Source organism: Nilaparvata lugens, chromosome 1, assembly GCF_014356525.2.
Source record: "Nilaparvata lugens isolate BPH chromosome 1, ASM1435652v1, whole genome shotgun sequence".
NCBI lineage: Eukaryota > Metazoa > Arthropoda > Insecta > Hemiptera > Delphacidae > Nilaparvata > Nilaparvata lugens.
In genome coordinates, this window is record NC_052504.1 from 96,018,585 (window position 1) to 96,037,390 (window position 18,806).

At 35.8% G+C, this 18,806-nt stretch overlaps 1 protein-coding gene across 1 annotated transcript in view; it reads right to left on the minus strand.

Moving 5' to 3' along the window:
• LOC111058186 (CCR4-NOT transcription complex subunit 6) overlaps positions 1 to 18,806 on the minus strand; it is a 312,139-nt gene that overhangs the window by 286,444 nt on the left and 6,889 nt on the right. Inside the window, 4 exon segments of the mRNA XM_039419678.1 lie at positions 4,250 to 4,425; positions 8,453 to 8,499; positions 8,501 to 8,640; positions 14,497 to 14,625. Coding sequence (XP_039275612.1) covers positions 4,250 to 4,425; positions 8,453 to 8,499; positions 8,501 to 8,640; positions 14,497 to 14,625 — 492 coding nt within the window.

Consider the following 18,806-nt stretch of genomic DNA (forward strand, 5'->3'; position numbering starts at 1 on the left):
GAAGTGAAAGGCTTAATTTGAACTTTCAAAAAATGTTAGTTCAGAATTTGGGAAATTTTGATATGAGAATTTTGGAAAATTGATTTTATACACTTTCTTATTTTAGCAGGCCACTATTTCGAGGTTGAGTGGTATAGTATAGAGGACTTGAGTCCTTAACTCCGTCTAATAAAGTTCAGAAATGGAAATTTTTTTCATTTTAATTTTTAAAAAACTCGGCTAAGCGTTAGCCATATAACGTTTAGCCTGCCACTATAATCAATCTGAAAGGAGATGTCATTCAATAGAGCCGATTTTGGGCTTTTATTCTGGCCATTAAGGGTTTTGGGCTCAACAATTAAGACCGTGAGAAACTTTGAAAGTTTTCAAATTTGAGGAGCCAGCTTCAAGCTAAGCCAGCCACTACAACCACACAATTGAATGGATATTTCTTATTTAGTGGCGGCAAAGACCTAGTTACCAATAACTTTTCCCTCCATTTTCAGCGTAATCGTTGAGCACATAATATAAAAATATAAATGAATATGAAAATATAAAAAATATTCATGTTAGCTAAAGACATTATTCATCAATTTCATCATAATTATTGTCCTGGATTATTTCAGACGGTAAAGAGAAGGCCACTTCCATCAATATTCCTCATTCCTGACAGAGACCGACGCGCACTCTAGCAGAGAAACTGCGAACTACTGGGACATATTATCGGATTCTGGCAAAAGCAGTACTGCAGCCGAGAGAAAGGCGGGAATTTTCAAATTATTATTAAAACAAATGAACGGATAAAATAAGTTAGTATTGTATCAACAGACTTTCATGAAAAAAAAACAATAATTACACAATAGTAGCATTAGTAAACACGTCACTCTGTGATAAAATTGTTTACTGGTATCAAAACGGTAGTTCTAAGCACATAGGAAGTCCGTATTGAGATATAAATAAAAATATTGATTGTCAGATAAATTTCATGATTCACCGAATAAAGTCAAGTGTGACATGAGATACACTAGTAGTTCCGAGGACAGTAGAATTCGCTACACTAACTTATTAGCCTCGCCCAGGTAGGCACGTCTCTCACATTCAAATATTATGTGGTGCACTGTCTGCTCCATCCCCCCACAGTCACATAGTGGGGAGTCTGCAAGTCCCCATTTGAAAAATGATTACATTGCATCTCCCATGTTGAGATCGAATTCTGTTAAGTGCTCCCCAGATGCGCCGGGGGAGCTCAAAACCAGGAGGACCAGTGTTAATAGATACTACGATACTATTAAGGTGCGTAAAGATATACGCGCCGCGAACTTGAGCAATTCACTTTTAATCAGCTGACTATATCTGTATTTTTACAGAAACGGTGTAAGATATAGATATAAAAAGCTTGGCATCAGCTGATTAAAAGTGAATACGGTGTTATATTTTGGGGAATTCAACTCATGCAATATTATATTTAGGATTCAAAAGTGGGCAGTTAGAGTGATGGTGGGTGAATCTATTAGAGCAAGTTGTAGAGATTATTTCAAAGAGTTAAAGATTCTCCCACTACCAGGTGTATATATTTTAGAGGCTCTTTGTTTTATTGATAGGAATAAAGATAGGTTCAATACAGGAGAGTTGTTCCACTCATACAATACCAGATATAGACAAAACCTCAGAGACGACATTCATCGAACTGGTATGTATGAGAGGGGGTAAAGAGTGCAGGAATTCGGCTTTATAATTCATTGCCAACACGCATAAAAGCTCTTACAGGTGAAAAGTTCAGAATTAAGGTGAGGGAGGAGTTGTTGCAGGTTTGTCCTTATTCCAGTGAGGAATTCTTTTTGCATTATAGGATGCAAAGATTGACGACTTAGGTTATAATTGACAAATCCTTATACCCCTTTCATAGGTGGTCAGTGGGATGAAAAAAATTGAATGAAATGAAATGAAATTGCTCATGTTCGCGGCGCGTAAATCTGTACGCACCTTTAGATATAAACGAATGAGATGAATAATTGAATAGATAGTAATATTGTTATGTTGAAATACTTTAGAATGTTCTCCATGCACCAACAACTCATTAAATAGACATTACAGCTTGCGACCTAATTCAAATAAGTATTTGATATATAATACTAATATTGAAACAATTAGACGGCAACTTATTTATCTAAGTACTATAATAATCAATAAAATTCCGGATTATCATCTCAACAATGTTAAAGAAAATGAAGCAGGAAATCATTAATTGGATAAAACGCAATTATTTTTTCAATCTTTAATTATTGTAACCGTTTCCTGGATCGTTAATCACATCCTATCTCCCTTCCCTCAGCCATGCCTATCTACCTGCCTTCTTTCACTTCCCTATCACACACCTTTCCCTTTCAGTTATACCTTACCTGCCTATTACATGGGAAACCATAGTTGGCAAGTTATTTTCCCCCTCTTTCTTTCAGCACACATCATTTTAGCAATATTGTCTTTCAATGTGTTAATATCATTGTTACTGTTATTGTTTTGTTGTATATTTTCTTTTCTCATTGATTTTTGTGTGTTGTGAATAAAATGAATTGAAAAATTGAATAAGTACTGATAGTGAGTTGGATTGTGACTTTATCTTCAAAATTCTCCAAATAAGTGCAATATAACTCAAGTTCTCAATTTATTGGTTTCTTTGGTACATTATTTTATTCTACGAGTATATATCTTTAGTCAACCTTAACATTTTCAAATAACTATTCCTGGACAGAAAATTAAGTGAAGAAGCAGTGATGTGTGATTTTATAAACCCTTGGACAACATTAACATATTTACTTATCATAATTTCTATATATAGAAATGAATGTCTGTTTGTGTGTTAGTTTGTTTGTTCCCTATAGACTCGAAAACTACTTGACAGAACGGCATGAAACTTTGGGAATATGTTGTGTGAATATTGGGGATGGTTTCTGACCAGAAATTTTAATAGCGGGTCTAATAATAATTATATATTAAACCATTTTACAGACCTATGATTTCGAAACTGTCGGCCGAGCAGCTAACGTAGAACGGGAAGATCAGCATGATTCAACATCATGTTACGATAATATGTGATTTAGCATATGAACTTACAAGCTGTAATAAACACGTCACTCTGTGATAAAATTGTTTACTGGTATTAAAACGGTATTTTTAAGCACATAGGAAGTCCGTATTGAGATATAAATAAAAATATTGATTGTCAAATAAATTTCATGATTCACCGAATAAAGTCAAGTGTGACATGAGTAAAATTCACTACACTCACTAAAATCACCACTGACACACGCCCGCCTATTCACACAAAACACACATACAAATTGGATTTAGAGTATAATGATATAAATGCAATAGGATCGGTGGTGGACGCTGAGAAATAGAAGTTCTTTATATTTCTGAGCTAGGATGCACGGTTTAAAAGATAAAAAATCTGAAACTTGAAATTTGTCACTTTGGGAGGGGGGATTATCGAATTCTAAATTCTTGAAATTTTGAACATGTGATATATGAAATAAGACCACCTTGGAGCGCTGAAGAATAAAGGTCTTCTACACTTTTGAGCTAGGATGCACAGCTAAAGAGATAAGAAATCTGAAACTTGAAATTTGTGACTGGAGGGGGGATTATCGAATTCTAAATTCTTGAAATTTTGAACATGTGATATATGAAATAAGACCACCTTGGAGCGCTGAAGAATAAAGGTCCTCTACACTTTTGAGCTCGGAAGCACGGTTTAAAAGATAAAAAATCTGAAACTTGGAAAAAAAATCGAAATGCCAACAATTAGAAAATTTTCAACATGTGATTCATGAAATAATACCGCTTTGAAGAGCTGAGAAGAATGAGCCCAATTCGAGCCTGATCTGATGAAGTATTGAAAAGTTAGGATGATTTTTGGGGTAAAATTTCCGAATAAAGGGCCGCCATCTTGAAACGGGAATGAATTTAAAAATTTTGAATACATACGTTTCTGCGCCTTGTTTCAAAGTACTTGTATACCAAATTTTATCCAAATCGGACCATAACTGCGACTGTAACTGCGGTACAAACAAACAAACAGGCAAACGCCGATTGACTTGAAACATAGAATTTGCTTCGCTCATTCAATTAAGTTTTTGGCGGTACAAAGTTCGCCGGGTAAGCTAGTTTGGGAGATAAATGGCACAGGATCAGCCTAGTTTTTCCTCGATGGTCATAAATACATGTGATTATGATTACAGTGTTTTGTACAATAAATGAATAAATAGATTACCTTGCAAGCTGTCCAGCAGGTAAGTGACTAGTTTCTGGGTTCCGTTGGGCTCGCCGTACATCTTGAGATACTCCTTGCTGAGCGGATTTCCGGACAGGCCCAGAATCTGCAGTTGAAACAGCTTTCCGATTTCGTAGGGCAGTGCTCGCAGCAGATTGTTGTTTAAAAGCAGTTCCCTGTCATTCAAACAAATATTCAACATTAGACAGATTAAAATATAAAACTAAAAAAAATCTGGTGTGGCGCACTCACACAACTTTCCTTGCCGTTATGAAAATTGATCATCTGACGCTAGTGTTCCCGCGCATCTCAAGTGTACTATTCAAAGATTTGAGCCAGCTGGTGACAGGGCAATAACGCTGGAGACACACGAGGTCTGCTATCTCTTCATAGTGAATCATTTAATAGAATCAACAGTTGCCAACAGTTTGCAATTGGATAATCACATTTTCTCGAATTTCGAGCTTATTTTTAATTTTAGGTGGAAATGTTACTGAACATTAATTGTAGAGATTCTCATTCTCAATCTTTTCCACTAGAATTTTTTTGTTTAAATTGTATCTAAAGCCTGATAATTGGGAATCTAAAATCAAACTTTGCATAGATGGGGCGGAGCTCCTGAAATTTTTACAGATATGGGACTTGTGGCAGTTGATAGAGCTTATCGATGACTTCTTCAGGTATAACTTCAATCAAAATCGTTGGAGCCTTTTTCGAGAAAATAGCGAAAAACCCTGTTTTTGACAACATTTTCGCCATTTCAGCCGCCATCTTGAATCGCATTTGATCGAAATTGTTCGTGTCGGATCCTTATATTGTAAGGACCTTAAGTTCCAAATTTCAAGTCATTCCGTTAATTGGGAGATGAGATATCGTGTACACAGACGCACATACACTCATACACACACACACATACATACAGACCAATACCCAAAAACCACTTTTTTGGACTCAGGGGACCTTGAAACATATAGAAATTTAGAAATTGGGGTACCTTAATTTTTTTCGGAAAGCAATACTTTCCTTACCTATGGTAATAGGGCAAGGAAAGTAAAAATACAAACTATATTCAACGCACCACATTGCTTCTTCTTCCCCAGATTCACTCCCACTCCCACTATAGTGAGGGGGAACGCGACTAGGTGCCACCCCGACTACTTGACCCCTTTTAAAACCGGTTTTTAGGGGACAAGTTGACGTGAGCCACACCCGTCTACTTGTCTCCTTTCTAAGGAGGTGACAACTAGTCGGGGGGACACCCTGACGCGAGGGTGCGAGGTGTCAAGTTGTCGTTTACGGTCATGACTAGTTGGCACCTTTGGTCCAGTAGGTGTCAAGTAGTCGGGGGGACAACTTGACGGCAATGGTATATTTTTACGAGGGTACAAGTAGTCGCCTATGGCCAAAATGACCAGGTGTCAAGTAGTCGGGGTGACAACTTGACGGCAATGGTATATTTTTACGAGGGTACAGGTAGTCGCCTATGGCCAAAATGACCAGGTGTCAAGTAATCGGGAACAATTCAAGCTCTTTGTGAAGCTGCTATTTTCTATTTGCAACGACCAGTATTAAGATGAATATTGAATTGAATTTTCACCTAGACGGCGACCCTAGTGAGGTCCACGTTATAATGGCAGTGTTTGATTAACAATGGTATTGCTATCTTTGTCTATCATTCAACAAAGCGGATAGCACTACCTCTTTCTCGCTTGCTCTGTTGCCAGATCGTCTTTTAACAATGTAGAAATATAAACAGAATATCCAATCTTGATTATGAAATCATTGAAAAATGTAATTTCTTGCTTGATCAAATATAATTGATTATTTTAAACGAGAATGAACAGTTAATATTACATCAATAAGCCGGTATCAGTTACCCTCCATAAAAGGCATTGACAAGACAAAGGATCGGCAACGTTGTTCTCCTATCTTTCTCCACTGCCACAATAACGTGGCCCTCACTATGGCATCGGATAGCCTAATATCATAGAGAAACAATAGCATAAATAGATATCCCATGGTATAGGGCATTTATGTCGCAACTTTTACTGTTATCTCAAGCCGATAGTCCACGTAGTTCTTTCCCGTGAAGCTTTATGACGCTGGTAGTCTCTCATATTGTGCCGTTCATACACTCTTACCCGGTCAAAACAGTAAAAATTGACAATAATCGACAGTAATCGGCTTGAGATAACAGTAAAAGTTGCGACATAAACGCCCTATACCATGGGATATCTACTTACGCTATTGCTTCTCTAAGCTACTATACTCTGAGTAAAACAAGTCGAGAAATGGATAAGATATCCGTGTTGCCAATTTGTGCGGACTTTCAATCTTTTCATGCAAGGCCATGTGACTGAATATATTCAAATTGACAACTCTGTGTTGTCGAATTGAATCACTACCTCCGTAAACAAAGCCGTAGTGCATTCGTGTGACGTCAGCACAGGTAGGGCTCCTACACCAATAAAAACACTAATATAGATCAGCTGAAATCAACGAATTTTTATTGGTGTAGGAGCCCTACCTGTGCTGACGTCACACGAATGCACTACGGCTTTGTTTACGGAGGTAGTGATTGAATACATCCAGTCATCTGGGCTTGCATGAGAAGATTGACATTTCGCACAATTTGACAATAAGAATATTTTATCCAAGTTGAAACTTACTTTATACAAACTAGAGCTTTTCCTGCCCCGGATTCTCTCCCATTATAATCGGGTAGCCTACTATACTCTGAATAGAGAACAAGTCGAGAAATGGACAAAATATCCGTGTTGCCAAAATGTGCGTAATTTCAATTTTTCCATGCATGACCACATTTGGATGTATTCAATTCGATAAACACAGTCGATGTAGAGTTGTCAATTTGAATCCTATACTATTAAACGAGCAATTTCTGTTTATATCTTTAGATGTTTATATGTTTGTATTTCATCGTATCTCGAAAACGGCTCTAACGATTCTCACGAAATTCAGAACATAGTAGGTTTATAATATAGAGATTCGATTGCACTAGGTCTCATCCCTGGGAAAACTAGCTGAAGGACATTAAAAGGATAATTATCATTCATCCTTGGAAAAACAGCTGATGATAATTATTTCGTCGTCTGTTGATGATGGAAGTGAGTGAGCGAGTTCATGTGTGTGGCACTGTGTCAAAGTTATGACTCAGCTGTTCAATTTTTGTAATCATTCAATCAGGTACTTATTGCCGGTTGCAAAGAAGCCGGGTTATTTTCAATCCTGATTAATTCCAGTAGATCCATCTTTTTGAAATGGTCTTCTCTAATTTGGTTCACGTGAAATTAATCAGGATTAAAATTTAACCGGCTTTTGTGCAATCGGGCCTTTGTGAGGGAAATTTTTGGATTCCTCTTTGAATAAATCTCAATTTACTGCGATTAGATAGAACATTTCTGTATGAACTATGAATGTTATTATAATTTCTTCTTTCGTAATAAATTTTTTATGCTTTTGTACTCCAGAGTTCGGTCCCCGATATTATATACGGTACAGTCAAATTGGCTGGCATGAAAAAAGATTGAAATTTCGCAAAATTTGGCAACACTGTACTAGTCTCAACTTATTTTATCCAGAATATAGTTGATTAGTTCTGTCTGGAACTTATTCTTAACTTCTTCCATGCAGAAAGCCAACTTCTAGTTGACGTCTCCATATAGTGAGATTCACGTTATAAGATCAGCGTCTGAATAACATTGATTTGTTATCCTTGTTTGTCATTGGACAAAGCAGATGGCACTATCCTATTCCAACTCCACTCCGTTGCCATATAGTTTGTGGACTATGCAGAGATGTAATGAATTACACAGGACTTAACTGAGGAGAATTGTTTATTGTTTCTTTGCTGCTCTGTTTTAAGGTTAAATTGCTTTTGTATCATTGCAATTTGTAGTTTTCCAATGGTTTATTTATTGTTTATTTTATGTTAGAAGCTGCTGTCAAACAGCTGCTTTTTGATCGAAGCCTCTCGCTCATGACACAACATACATGACGAGCATGTGTGTACACACACATGTTCATCTAGCACACATGTCATGTCGTTAGTAAGCACCTCAGGGTTGGAGATGTGAAAGGTTTGCCATGAAACCTGGGTGCAGTACTGACATGTTGTGTGTTTTCTAAACAATAATACAGAGGTATTGTCAATATCTGTGACGTTTTCATTCAAAGATGTCTGACCTGAGGTAGATAAGTTCTCCCAGTTCAGTTGGGAGACTGCGCAGTTTTGTTTCCAGACAGGTCGAGCATGCGCAGATTGACCAGCCGACTGATTTCACCCGGCAGCCGGGTCAACGAGTTGTCGTTCATGTACAGAGCTGTCAGGTATGACAACTGCCACAGCTGTGGACTAAGCGTCTTCACATTTCCTGCAAAACACAACCACAAACAATAATCAAACAACAAGCGTTATTACAAACAGAGATCAACAGAACATAGCTATCATTTGCCACATGTTATGCCACCAGAAATGAGAATAGCTCAAGAGCCTAATAGCTTAAAATATCAAATCAAATCTTTATTATTGTCATAAACAAACATTGGTTTCATGGACAAAAGTCAATTGAACATAATTATACATATATAGTGAGGTCCACGTTATAATGACAGTATTTGATCAACTTTGGATTTGCTATCCTCGTCTATCATTCGACAAAGCCGGTGGTACTATCCTTTTCTAGGTCCACAACGATGACAATCATGTTTTTGGCAGTGTAGAATTATAATTAATTGATGCAGAGAATCGGCATCGCTATTCTTCTATCTTTTTCCACTGCCATTATAATGTGGACCACACTATAGTACATATACAAAAGGAAATATACATAAATTCACACAGCCACATAATCTGAAAACAGATCAAAGTTAAAGCAATTGAGAACAATAATATTATGGATAGGCATTGCAGTTCAACATTTCTTCAACCGAGTAAAATGCTCTCTCCTTTAACCATTTCGTTACTATAGACTTAAATCTTCTACTGTTCTGACTGTTAAACTGATGATATAACATCGATATCATCACAGTTCTTCACAGAAGCTGTATCCTTGAATGACAGTAAAACTATATAATTATTTACTCGGTTTCATTCAATCGTTATGTAAAACCGTACATTAAATTAGATAATAACGCCCTAAAGCAAGTTGAAATTTTGAATATCTTGGAAGCATTTTACAAAGTGGTACAGAAGAAACGCATGTTTTTCGAACCGATATTACTCGGCGTCGGGAGGGGTATTGCACTTGAACGAATGTTGGCAGACGACCCATACTTTGCCGTTTCTGTTGCAATGGAGCGTTGGAACGTACAGTATAGTTTGTTCGCTGTTGAGCAGTTTTTTAGAAACAAATGAATCTGTAGTCACAGTGCAACGCTTTTCCGTCAATATTTTAGAGTTGGACGTCGAGTTGCAGTGCCTGATCGAAATACTGTACTCTAACGGGTTGATTGATTGATTGATTGATTGATTGAGTACTTTATTTATGTAGATTACAATATATACTGTCTTATACACTTATATACAATAGCTTACAATACAGCAAAATTATAGATGAATTTACATGATATAGACTAAGAAAATAATTATTGAACTGTATATGATATGAAAAAGCAATTTGTAATATAATAGCTATAGATAATAATTATATTGTTATGCATCTACATAAATTGGCGGAGCTTTGGACATATCAATGTCCATTCTTCGGAAAGAATATTAAAAATATCCTCCCCACTAACTCTCTACGGGTTGCAGCGTTTAGAAGTACTGGTTCTGTGATGAAAAAGAAACCACCTGGTCTTCGCCGTTCAGTTCGTACTCTGGAAAATGTAGACCGAGTCAGAACAGCAGTTGTTACAAGTCCTAGACGACACTGGCCTCAAACTGTGTTAGAGGCGAATGCTCAAAATAAATAACATTTTGAATAATATTTGTGACTCTAACTGGCAGAGTCACAAATGAGGAGGTAATCCAAAGGGCGGGGGAAATGAGATCTCTTCTGAATTTTCTCAGGAAAATCGACTAGACGAGATGGTCTCAGGACTAGACGACACTGACCTCAAACTGTGTTTGAGGCGAATGCTCAAAATAAATAATATTTTGAATAATATTTGTGACTCTAACTGGCAGAGTCACAAATGTGGAGGTAATCCAAAGGGCGGGGGAAATGAGATCTCTTCTGAATTTTCTCAGGGACAGACGACATTCTTGGATTGGACACATAATAAGACACAACGCATTAAGTTTTCTAGAAGGTACAGTTTATGGACAAAGGAGTCGTGGGAGACCCCGGCTACAGTATTTAAGACAAATGACGAAGGATCTGGGTGCTATAAACTATATACAATGGAAGAGAGTAGCATTGTACAGATCTGGATGGAAGGTTGCCAACCAATCAAACGATTAAGCTGAAAAAAGAAGATGTAAACCGCTTTTAAAGTGAAGAAAATTTTAATAAGAGAGGCACCATATAAAGACTAAAACACTATAGATTGGAATATTAAGATAGATTACATAATTAAGATATAATTAAATGTATGTATAACTGTGAAAAATAATTATGTATATTAATTGACCGAGCGAAGTGAGGTCTAAGATTCAAGTCAACGTCCTTAAAGTTAAAATGTTTGAATGCTTAAATGTTTATATGTGGCGCATTTACGACGAAACGCGGTAATAGATTTTCATGAAATTTGACAAGTATGTTATTTTTTTAATTGCGCGTCGACGTATATACAAGGTTTTTGGATATTTTGCATTTCAAGGATAATATAAAAGGAAAAAGGAGCCTCCTTCATAGGCCAATATTAGAGTAAAAATAAGACTATAGAATTATTCATCATAAATCAGCTGACAAGTGATTACACAGATGAGTGTGGAGAAGCACTACCTCCGTAAACAAAGCCGTAGTGCATTCGTGTGACGTCAGCACAGGTAGGAGTCCTACACCAATTCGTTGATTTCAGCTGATCTATATCAGCTAGTGTTTTTATTGGTGTAGGAGCCCTTCCTGTGCTGACATCACACGAATGCACTAAGGCTTTGTTTACGGAGGTAGTGGGAGAAGCCAGTCTATTGCTGTAGTTCCATAAGGTCTACAGTTTCTATCAAGCCAGTCTATTGCTGCATTTCCATAAGGTCTATAGTTCAATCAGGTACTTGTGGATGAGAATACTGCGTGAGGTCTACTGTTCACAGAACTACTAGTATGATTAGTAGGAAAAATATGTGGCAGATACTCAGAAATTATGGAATCCCAAGACAATTGATTGAGGTGATAAAAAGTTTGTATTTGTCATCAACAATAGTGATACAAACGCCTAATTGATTATCGAAAGAAATTCCAATTAACAAAGGATTGAGACAGATTTTGATAGATAGATTTTGATTTAAATATATTTAATTTATAATTTTTGTTTTGATTGTAAGCTATGTTTTATTTTTATTTCTATGAATTTCTTGAATAATTTTTTGTAAATTGTATTGATGGCAAATAAAAAGAATTGAATTGAAAAAAAAAGACAAGGATGTAGCCTTTCCCCAACACTGTTTAATTTGTATTTAGATGAAGTTTTGAAAGAATAGAGTAAGAAGGTGAATGCGGGAATAATGATGGGACACGAGTATTTTGTGAATACACCTCTTTTTGCAGATGACCAAATTCTTAAGGTGCGGACAGATATACGCTCCGCGAACATGAGCAATTCACTTTTAATCAGCTGACTATATCTTTATTTTTACAGAAACGGTATAAGATATAGATATAAAAAGCTTGGCATCAGCTGATTAAAAGTGAATTGTTCATGTTCGCGGCGCGTAAATCTGTACGCACCTTTATACAGGAAACAGAGGACGACCTGCAGTACTCCATATATCAATTTACAAAAATATGTGTGGAGTATGACCTTCGAATCTCAGCTACAAAGACAAAAGTGATGGCTTTCAAGGGAAAATGGCCAGTCCGAACAAAAATTGGGGTTGGAGATTCAATCTTGGATCAAGTTTAAGCCTTCACTTACTTGAGTTTTACTCTCACCTATGAAAAAGATGAAGATATTTCCAATAAGTTGAAAAAAATCCAATATATTTGTGGAACAATTCATAGAACATTGAAAAATAAAGTAAGGAGAGTCACAAAGCTGAAATTCTACAAGACCATGGCTATGCCAGTGTTGACGTATGGAAGCGAATCTTGGGTACTAGGTAGAAAAGAAATCAGCAGAATCCAAGCGGCTGAGATGCGCTTTCTAAAGCTGCGTACACATATTCGTGCTTCCAACCCGCACCGAGCACGCTCCTCCCTCGTACCGCCCTCGTACCACCATCGAACCACAGTCGCACCGCCCACGCACCCATCATGAACGTTACGGAAGATGTTAGATCTTCTCGCGTTCCCCGGTCGAACCATTGTTGCTCGCCGGTCGATCATCAATCGCTCTGCTGGAGTGACGTTCGGTTGCGGAGCAGAGCGACAGTCTGTACGCACCTTAAGGAGTGTAAAGGGATGCACAAGATTGGATCTACTCCGAAATGAGGACATTCGAGAGGAGCTTAAGGTTGAGCCACTGAATGAAGAAATTAAAAAATTTCGAAATAGATGGAAAGCGCACATCGACAGAATGCCAACCGGGAGAATCCCTGTGAAAGCACTCAACCATAATCCAGCGGGTAAGAGAGAAGTTGGAAGACCAAGGGAAAGGTGGTCTTAAAACATAGACACGATCATAAAGTTAAATTTTAATGATATTTTTGATCAATTTTAATTTCCAAGGCTATTTTAAAGATCGGAACAGGCAATCATGCCTATACCGTGAAAGTCAAAAGGAGAAGGATATGATTAGTCAGTACTGCCTCTACCTATTTCATTTCATTTATTCATAGACAATAGATACAATAAAGGCAAAAACAACAGGCATTCCCCAAAACTGCTTTAAACCTTAATTTGGAATACACAGTCTAGAGGTTATGTAAATGATAACTTAATTCACACACTATTTTGAGTCCAAAAAATGTATGTACTATAATAATATTGAATTTATCTGATTAATTAATTTCAAAATACAAATCCAAACAAAAATCCTCCTTCACAATCACAGAAAAATATTAAAAATTTTACTTGAATCAAAAAATTATATTATATTATATAATATATAGGACTTATATATATAATAAGGACCTATATAATATTATTGACTTGACAAATGATGACGTTGTCTATCATGTAAATTTACATTCTGTGACAATTAAAACACATTTATTCATTTCTTCGCATAATTAATATATTTATTGATATTTTCTACATAATTACTTGACAAATAAACTGATATCGGAAGAGGAAAAACGCCTCAATAATTTGCTGTAAAATCATTTTCTGAATAACTTTAAACCATCTACACTCAGGGACAATAAAAAATTATTTTCTGAATAACTTTAAACTTTAAACCATCCACACACAGGGACAATAGATACTATCACTATTTATCTCTTTTCTGTATAGGGATACTTTTTATAGAAATAGAAAGAAAAATAAAAATCTGATAAATAGTGCTAGTATTTATTGTCCCTGTGTGTAGATGGTTTAAAGTTTTAATTATTGGATGACCCTAATGACATTGTTCCTGGCACCCAGCTGAGACGTAGAGAGTGGTGTGGCCTCAACCGGTTCACAGGTGGGAAGGTGTGCTGAACTGATGACAGCATGGGGATACACATCTGATCCTCTGTGCCAATGTGGACAAATCCAATCAATGAACCACCTAATATCTGAGTGTCCACAACACTCCTATCATGGAGGGCTGTCGGCCCTCCATGATGCTGGAGAAGATGCGTGTCAGTGGCTCCAGAATGTTCTAAATTCTATTGGTATTTGAAATATTAAGTGTAAAATTATTTTTCTTTTTCTAATTTTGGCCTATGTGCATATGCATATATATAAGTTTAAAGTTATTCAGAAAATATTTTTTTATTGTCCCTGAGTGTAGATGGTTTAAAGTTATTCAAAAAATGATTTTCCAGCAAATTATTGATCATGTTATTGAATTATGTTTCACGAAACATGTTGTGATTAAATAATTCAAAAAGGTACTGAGATTTTTATTTTTCTTTCTCTTTCTATTTCTATACTAGCACTACTTTAGCCTCCATTAGTGACAGGACGCCATCACACCGGGACAATTGAGGGATTTTTACTAGCCTCCACTAATGGCCTCCACTATTGTCCTTTGTTTACCTGTTATCTCCAACTCCGACCAATGAGTTTTCTTCCCAGTAGCCGCTTCTTCGGCTGACATAATAATATGATTTCTTCTTGTAGTATTACTCTCATATTTATCCTTGTGATTCCTCGACATACTGGTATCTGAAAAAATAACAAATCACAACATTAAGCTCACCCCTCAAATATAGAACATTTCTAAACAATACAACGCAATAGAAATGATTGATCATTATTGCTGATATGATATTATAATAACAAGAACAGTAAAATATGGGAGAAATCTAATTAGATTTGCAATGACACTTTACTATAGAATTCATTTCTATTGGATGTTATTGTTGGAATTATAGAATAATTGTGCATGTATCTCTATTTAACTGTATTTCTGGATTTGTATGGCTGGTCCGTGAACAAATAAAATGATTATTTATTTAATTAGATTTGAAATTTGAATGATAATCTTTCAAAGAATACAAAAGATTTTTAAAAAAGCGGAAAGCTTGGTATACATGACATGAAACAGGTTACACTGCTTTCAGAACTGAGAGAAGGACGTAACAAAAAATGTAAAAAATCATAGAAATTTTGAAAAATTCCTTAGAAGAATGTAATTTTTGCTAAAATTTGGGTAGTGAATGATTTCGGTCTGAGCCTGTTTTCCTCTTTTAATCATTTCAAAGAAGAATCATTTTTAAAGCATGAATAAGGAATGAAAATTGAGAAATTATAGCATATGTTTTGACACTTCTATATTTCTGAATATGTTGGTATATGAACTAGGGTAAAGTTCAGGAAATCAATTTAGTAGAGATGATTAAAATTAAAAGAAATCAAGAAATATAGAACATCATTTAGGTTTTTTAGATGCATGCAAGAAAATACAGAGAAGAACATTGTCCTTTTTGGAGTCGCGATTCCCTTGTTGAACCAATGAACTTTGGACATCTTTTCCAACACAAATCTGTACCTATCAGGTCATGACTCCGAGAAAACAGATCGACCAGGTATATTTTTACATCAATTTACATAATCATTACAATTTACATCTCTCATTTCTAGTACATTACCATGTATGAGATTCTCACATGTGAGTCGATTACCATTTATCAGATTCTCACGTGTATTTTCAAGTCTAAACTGGATTTGTGAAAAATGTTTTGAGGTTTGACTTTGAAAGGCAAATTAAAAGATATATCCTGATATACAAATAGCGTCTATTTTGCTCATTTTTCATGAATAATTCACTCTTTCTAGACATAACAGACAAAGATTTCAAACGCTTCTACAGATACAGCTCTATCCTATTGCTATCCTCCAAGAGTCTAGACCTATTTTAAATTCCAGAAGAGATTATTTGCATGATATCAGGATAACTTATTAGTAGTTAGCTAACATAATATTAATTACTGAATTTTTGAGACACTTAATTCGTAGCATAACTATTAGAAAAATCTAATCATAGGCTCAAGCATTTAAAACTAGCTAAATTTGTAAATTAAAAAATTCGGATAAGCTACTGTGCGTTCGAAAAGTCCCTGTGCACCAAGTGACATGACGGGAATAGTTTCACGGTTAGGTTGGTTCCCTCCTTTTTCTTCTTCCTCTTCTTCTTCTTCTCCTTCTCTTTCTTCTTCTTCTTCTTCTTCTTCTTCTCTTCCTCCTACTCCTCCCCCTCCTCCTACTCCTCCTCCTTCTCATCCACCTCCTCCCACTCCACGTCATCATCCCGCTCCTCCACCTCCCACTCCTCCTCCTCTTCCTCCAACTCCTCCTCCTTTCCTTTTCCTTCTCTCCATCACCTCCTATTTCTTCTCCTACTCCTCATCCTCCTCTTCCTACTCCTACTCATCCTTATCCTCTTCATCCTCCTCCTCCAACTCCTCCACTCACTCCTCCCCCTTTCCATTCTCATTCATCTCCTTCTTCTCTTCATCCTTCCCATCCTCCTCCCCATTCACCTCCTCGTTCTTCTCCTTCATCTTCTTCTCCATCTCTTCACCTCCTCCTCCTCATTCTCATTTTTCCCTAGTCACAATTCCACTGCACAGCGACTTTCCGAACGCACTGTATATTATTTGTTCATTAGCGATGAATTACATAATGACAGCGAAAAAGCAATCTATTTTTAGTTGATATAATAGCAATAAATACCTGTCCTACTAGAATAGCCCATAAATGCATAACAAATACAATATTACGAAAATTAAGGAAACATAATTCCAAGTTTCTGCATAAATATAAAGGGAATAAATGGATTTTAAACTAGAATGGAGGAAAAAGGTTTTTCGAACTGAATAAGTTGAAAGACTGTGGTGTGTATCTATTCTTTCCCACTATTAATTCAAAAAACACTAGAATGGAGGAAAACTTTTCAAGTTTCAATTCTTTCAAGTCGAAAGACTGTGGTGTGTATCCATTCTTTCCCACTATTAAATTTATTCAAAAAACACTGCAGGCATAATTTTTGTAGTAACGATCGTTTCGACCTGGTGTGGGCTGCATCATCAGACTGAAGAAATTGAGCTGAGTCATTTTCTGGTGAGACACGATAATCAAAAAGGTCGAAACGATAGTCACTGCAAAAAGTGCGTGTTTTCTCTAATTCAAAGTGCTATTAAGATTAAACCATTTTGGAAACACAAATCAATAGCCTAATTAATAAAAACAATATAAACTTGTACTACCCTTTATTATTAAAAACTTTAAAATATTTCAACGACTATTTTCGACCATAGGTTATTTTCAAGTTAAAATGTAGAAAATAAATGAATAATTTGACCTATGGCAAGAATCAAGAACTGGCCTTACGTGACATTTTTTCCAAAAAACGTGACATTTTTTCCAAAAAACGTGACATTTTTTCCAAAAAACGTGACATTTTTTCCAAAAAACGTGAAATTTTTTCCAAAAAACGTGACATTTTTTCCAAAAAACGTGACATTTTTTCCAAAAAACGTGACATTTTTTCCAAAAAACGTGACATTTTTTCCAAAAAACGTGGCATTTTTTCCAAAAAACGTGACAATTTTTCCAAAAAACGTGACATTACACAAGCTGCAAACTTAATCTTAGCTGCCGCTAAGAACCTGGCCGTATATGCGAAAAATGTGGAGTAGAAACTAGTCGTTAAATTTTTTAAAGTTTTTAATAATAAAGGGTACTACAAGTCAGTGGCGTAACGTACACCCCCGCTGCCCCCGTGGCGCGGGGGGCCCGGGCTAGAGCCCGGATAATATGTAGGCTAATATAGGTTTTCTGAAAAAATAAAATTATTCGGTCTAGGGGGCCCGGGTTAGGGCCCGAAATGATAATTAAATATTGCATACTTTAAAAAGAAAAATTAAATAATCATGGAAGTAACTTTTGATAAAAAAGAATAAGTTTTATTGTGGAAAATGACAGGTTTCATTCATTGTGTAAGAAGAAATTTAATATGCAATAGAAAAATGTTATCAGTCTGGTTATAAATTAATATCAAGAGAATACAAGTAGAAAATAATGAATAAGGCAAGAAAGAAAAACAAACATTGTTCAAATCTACTCGTAATAATAATTATAGTTCCATTGACAGAGCTTCAATAATTGTGTGCTGGTAGTGAGCTTATTGAAAAATTAGGAATGTTGTTTGTTTACAAATCATTAAAATTTATACATCCGGTGAGACAATCCAGACTGAGACTATTCAAACCACTTACTTATAGATAAGATTTACTTCTTTTCTCTCTGATTCAAACAAAGATTGCTTATTGCAACAAACATTCCTTATTGAAAAATTAGGACTATTCAAACCACTTACATATAGATAAGATTTACTTCTTTTCTCTCCGATTCAAACAAAGATTGCTTATTGCAACAAACATTCCTTATTGAAAAATTAGGAATGTTGTTTGTTTACAAATCATTAAAATTTATGCATCCGGTGAGACAATCCAGACTGAGACTATTCAAACCACTTACTTATAGATAAGATTTACTTCTTTTCTCTCTGATTCAAACAAAGATTGCTTATTGCAACAAACATTCCTTATTGAAAAATTAGGAATGTTGTTTGTTTACAAATCATTAAAATTTATACATCCGGTGAGACAATCCAGACTGAGACTATTCAAACCACTTACATATAGATAAGATTTACTTCTTTTCTCTCTGATTCAAACAAAGATTGTCAGAATGGTTCTAAAGTAGATCGTTATCTTTATTTACTATCTTCAAGTAAGCATTGGAGGAAAGAAATTATTTTCCCATTGAATTCCTGAACATATATACCCTATATGTAATTCACTCATGAAAGATGTACGTTCACATTAGAGTTTAATGATTGG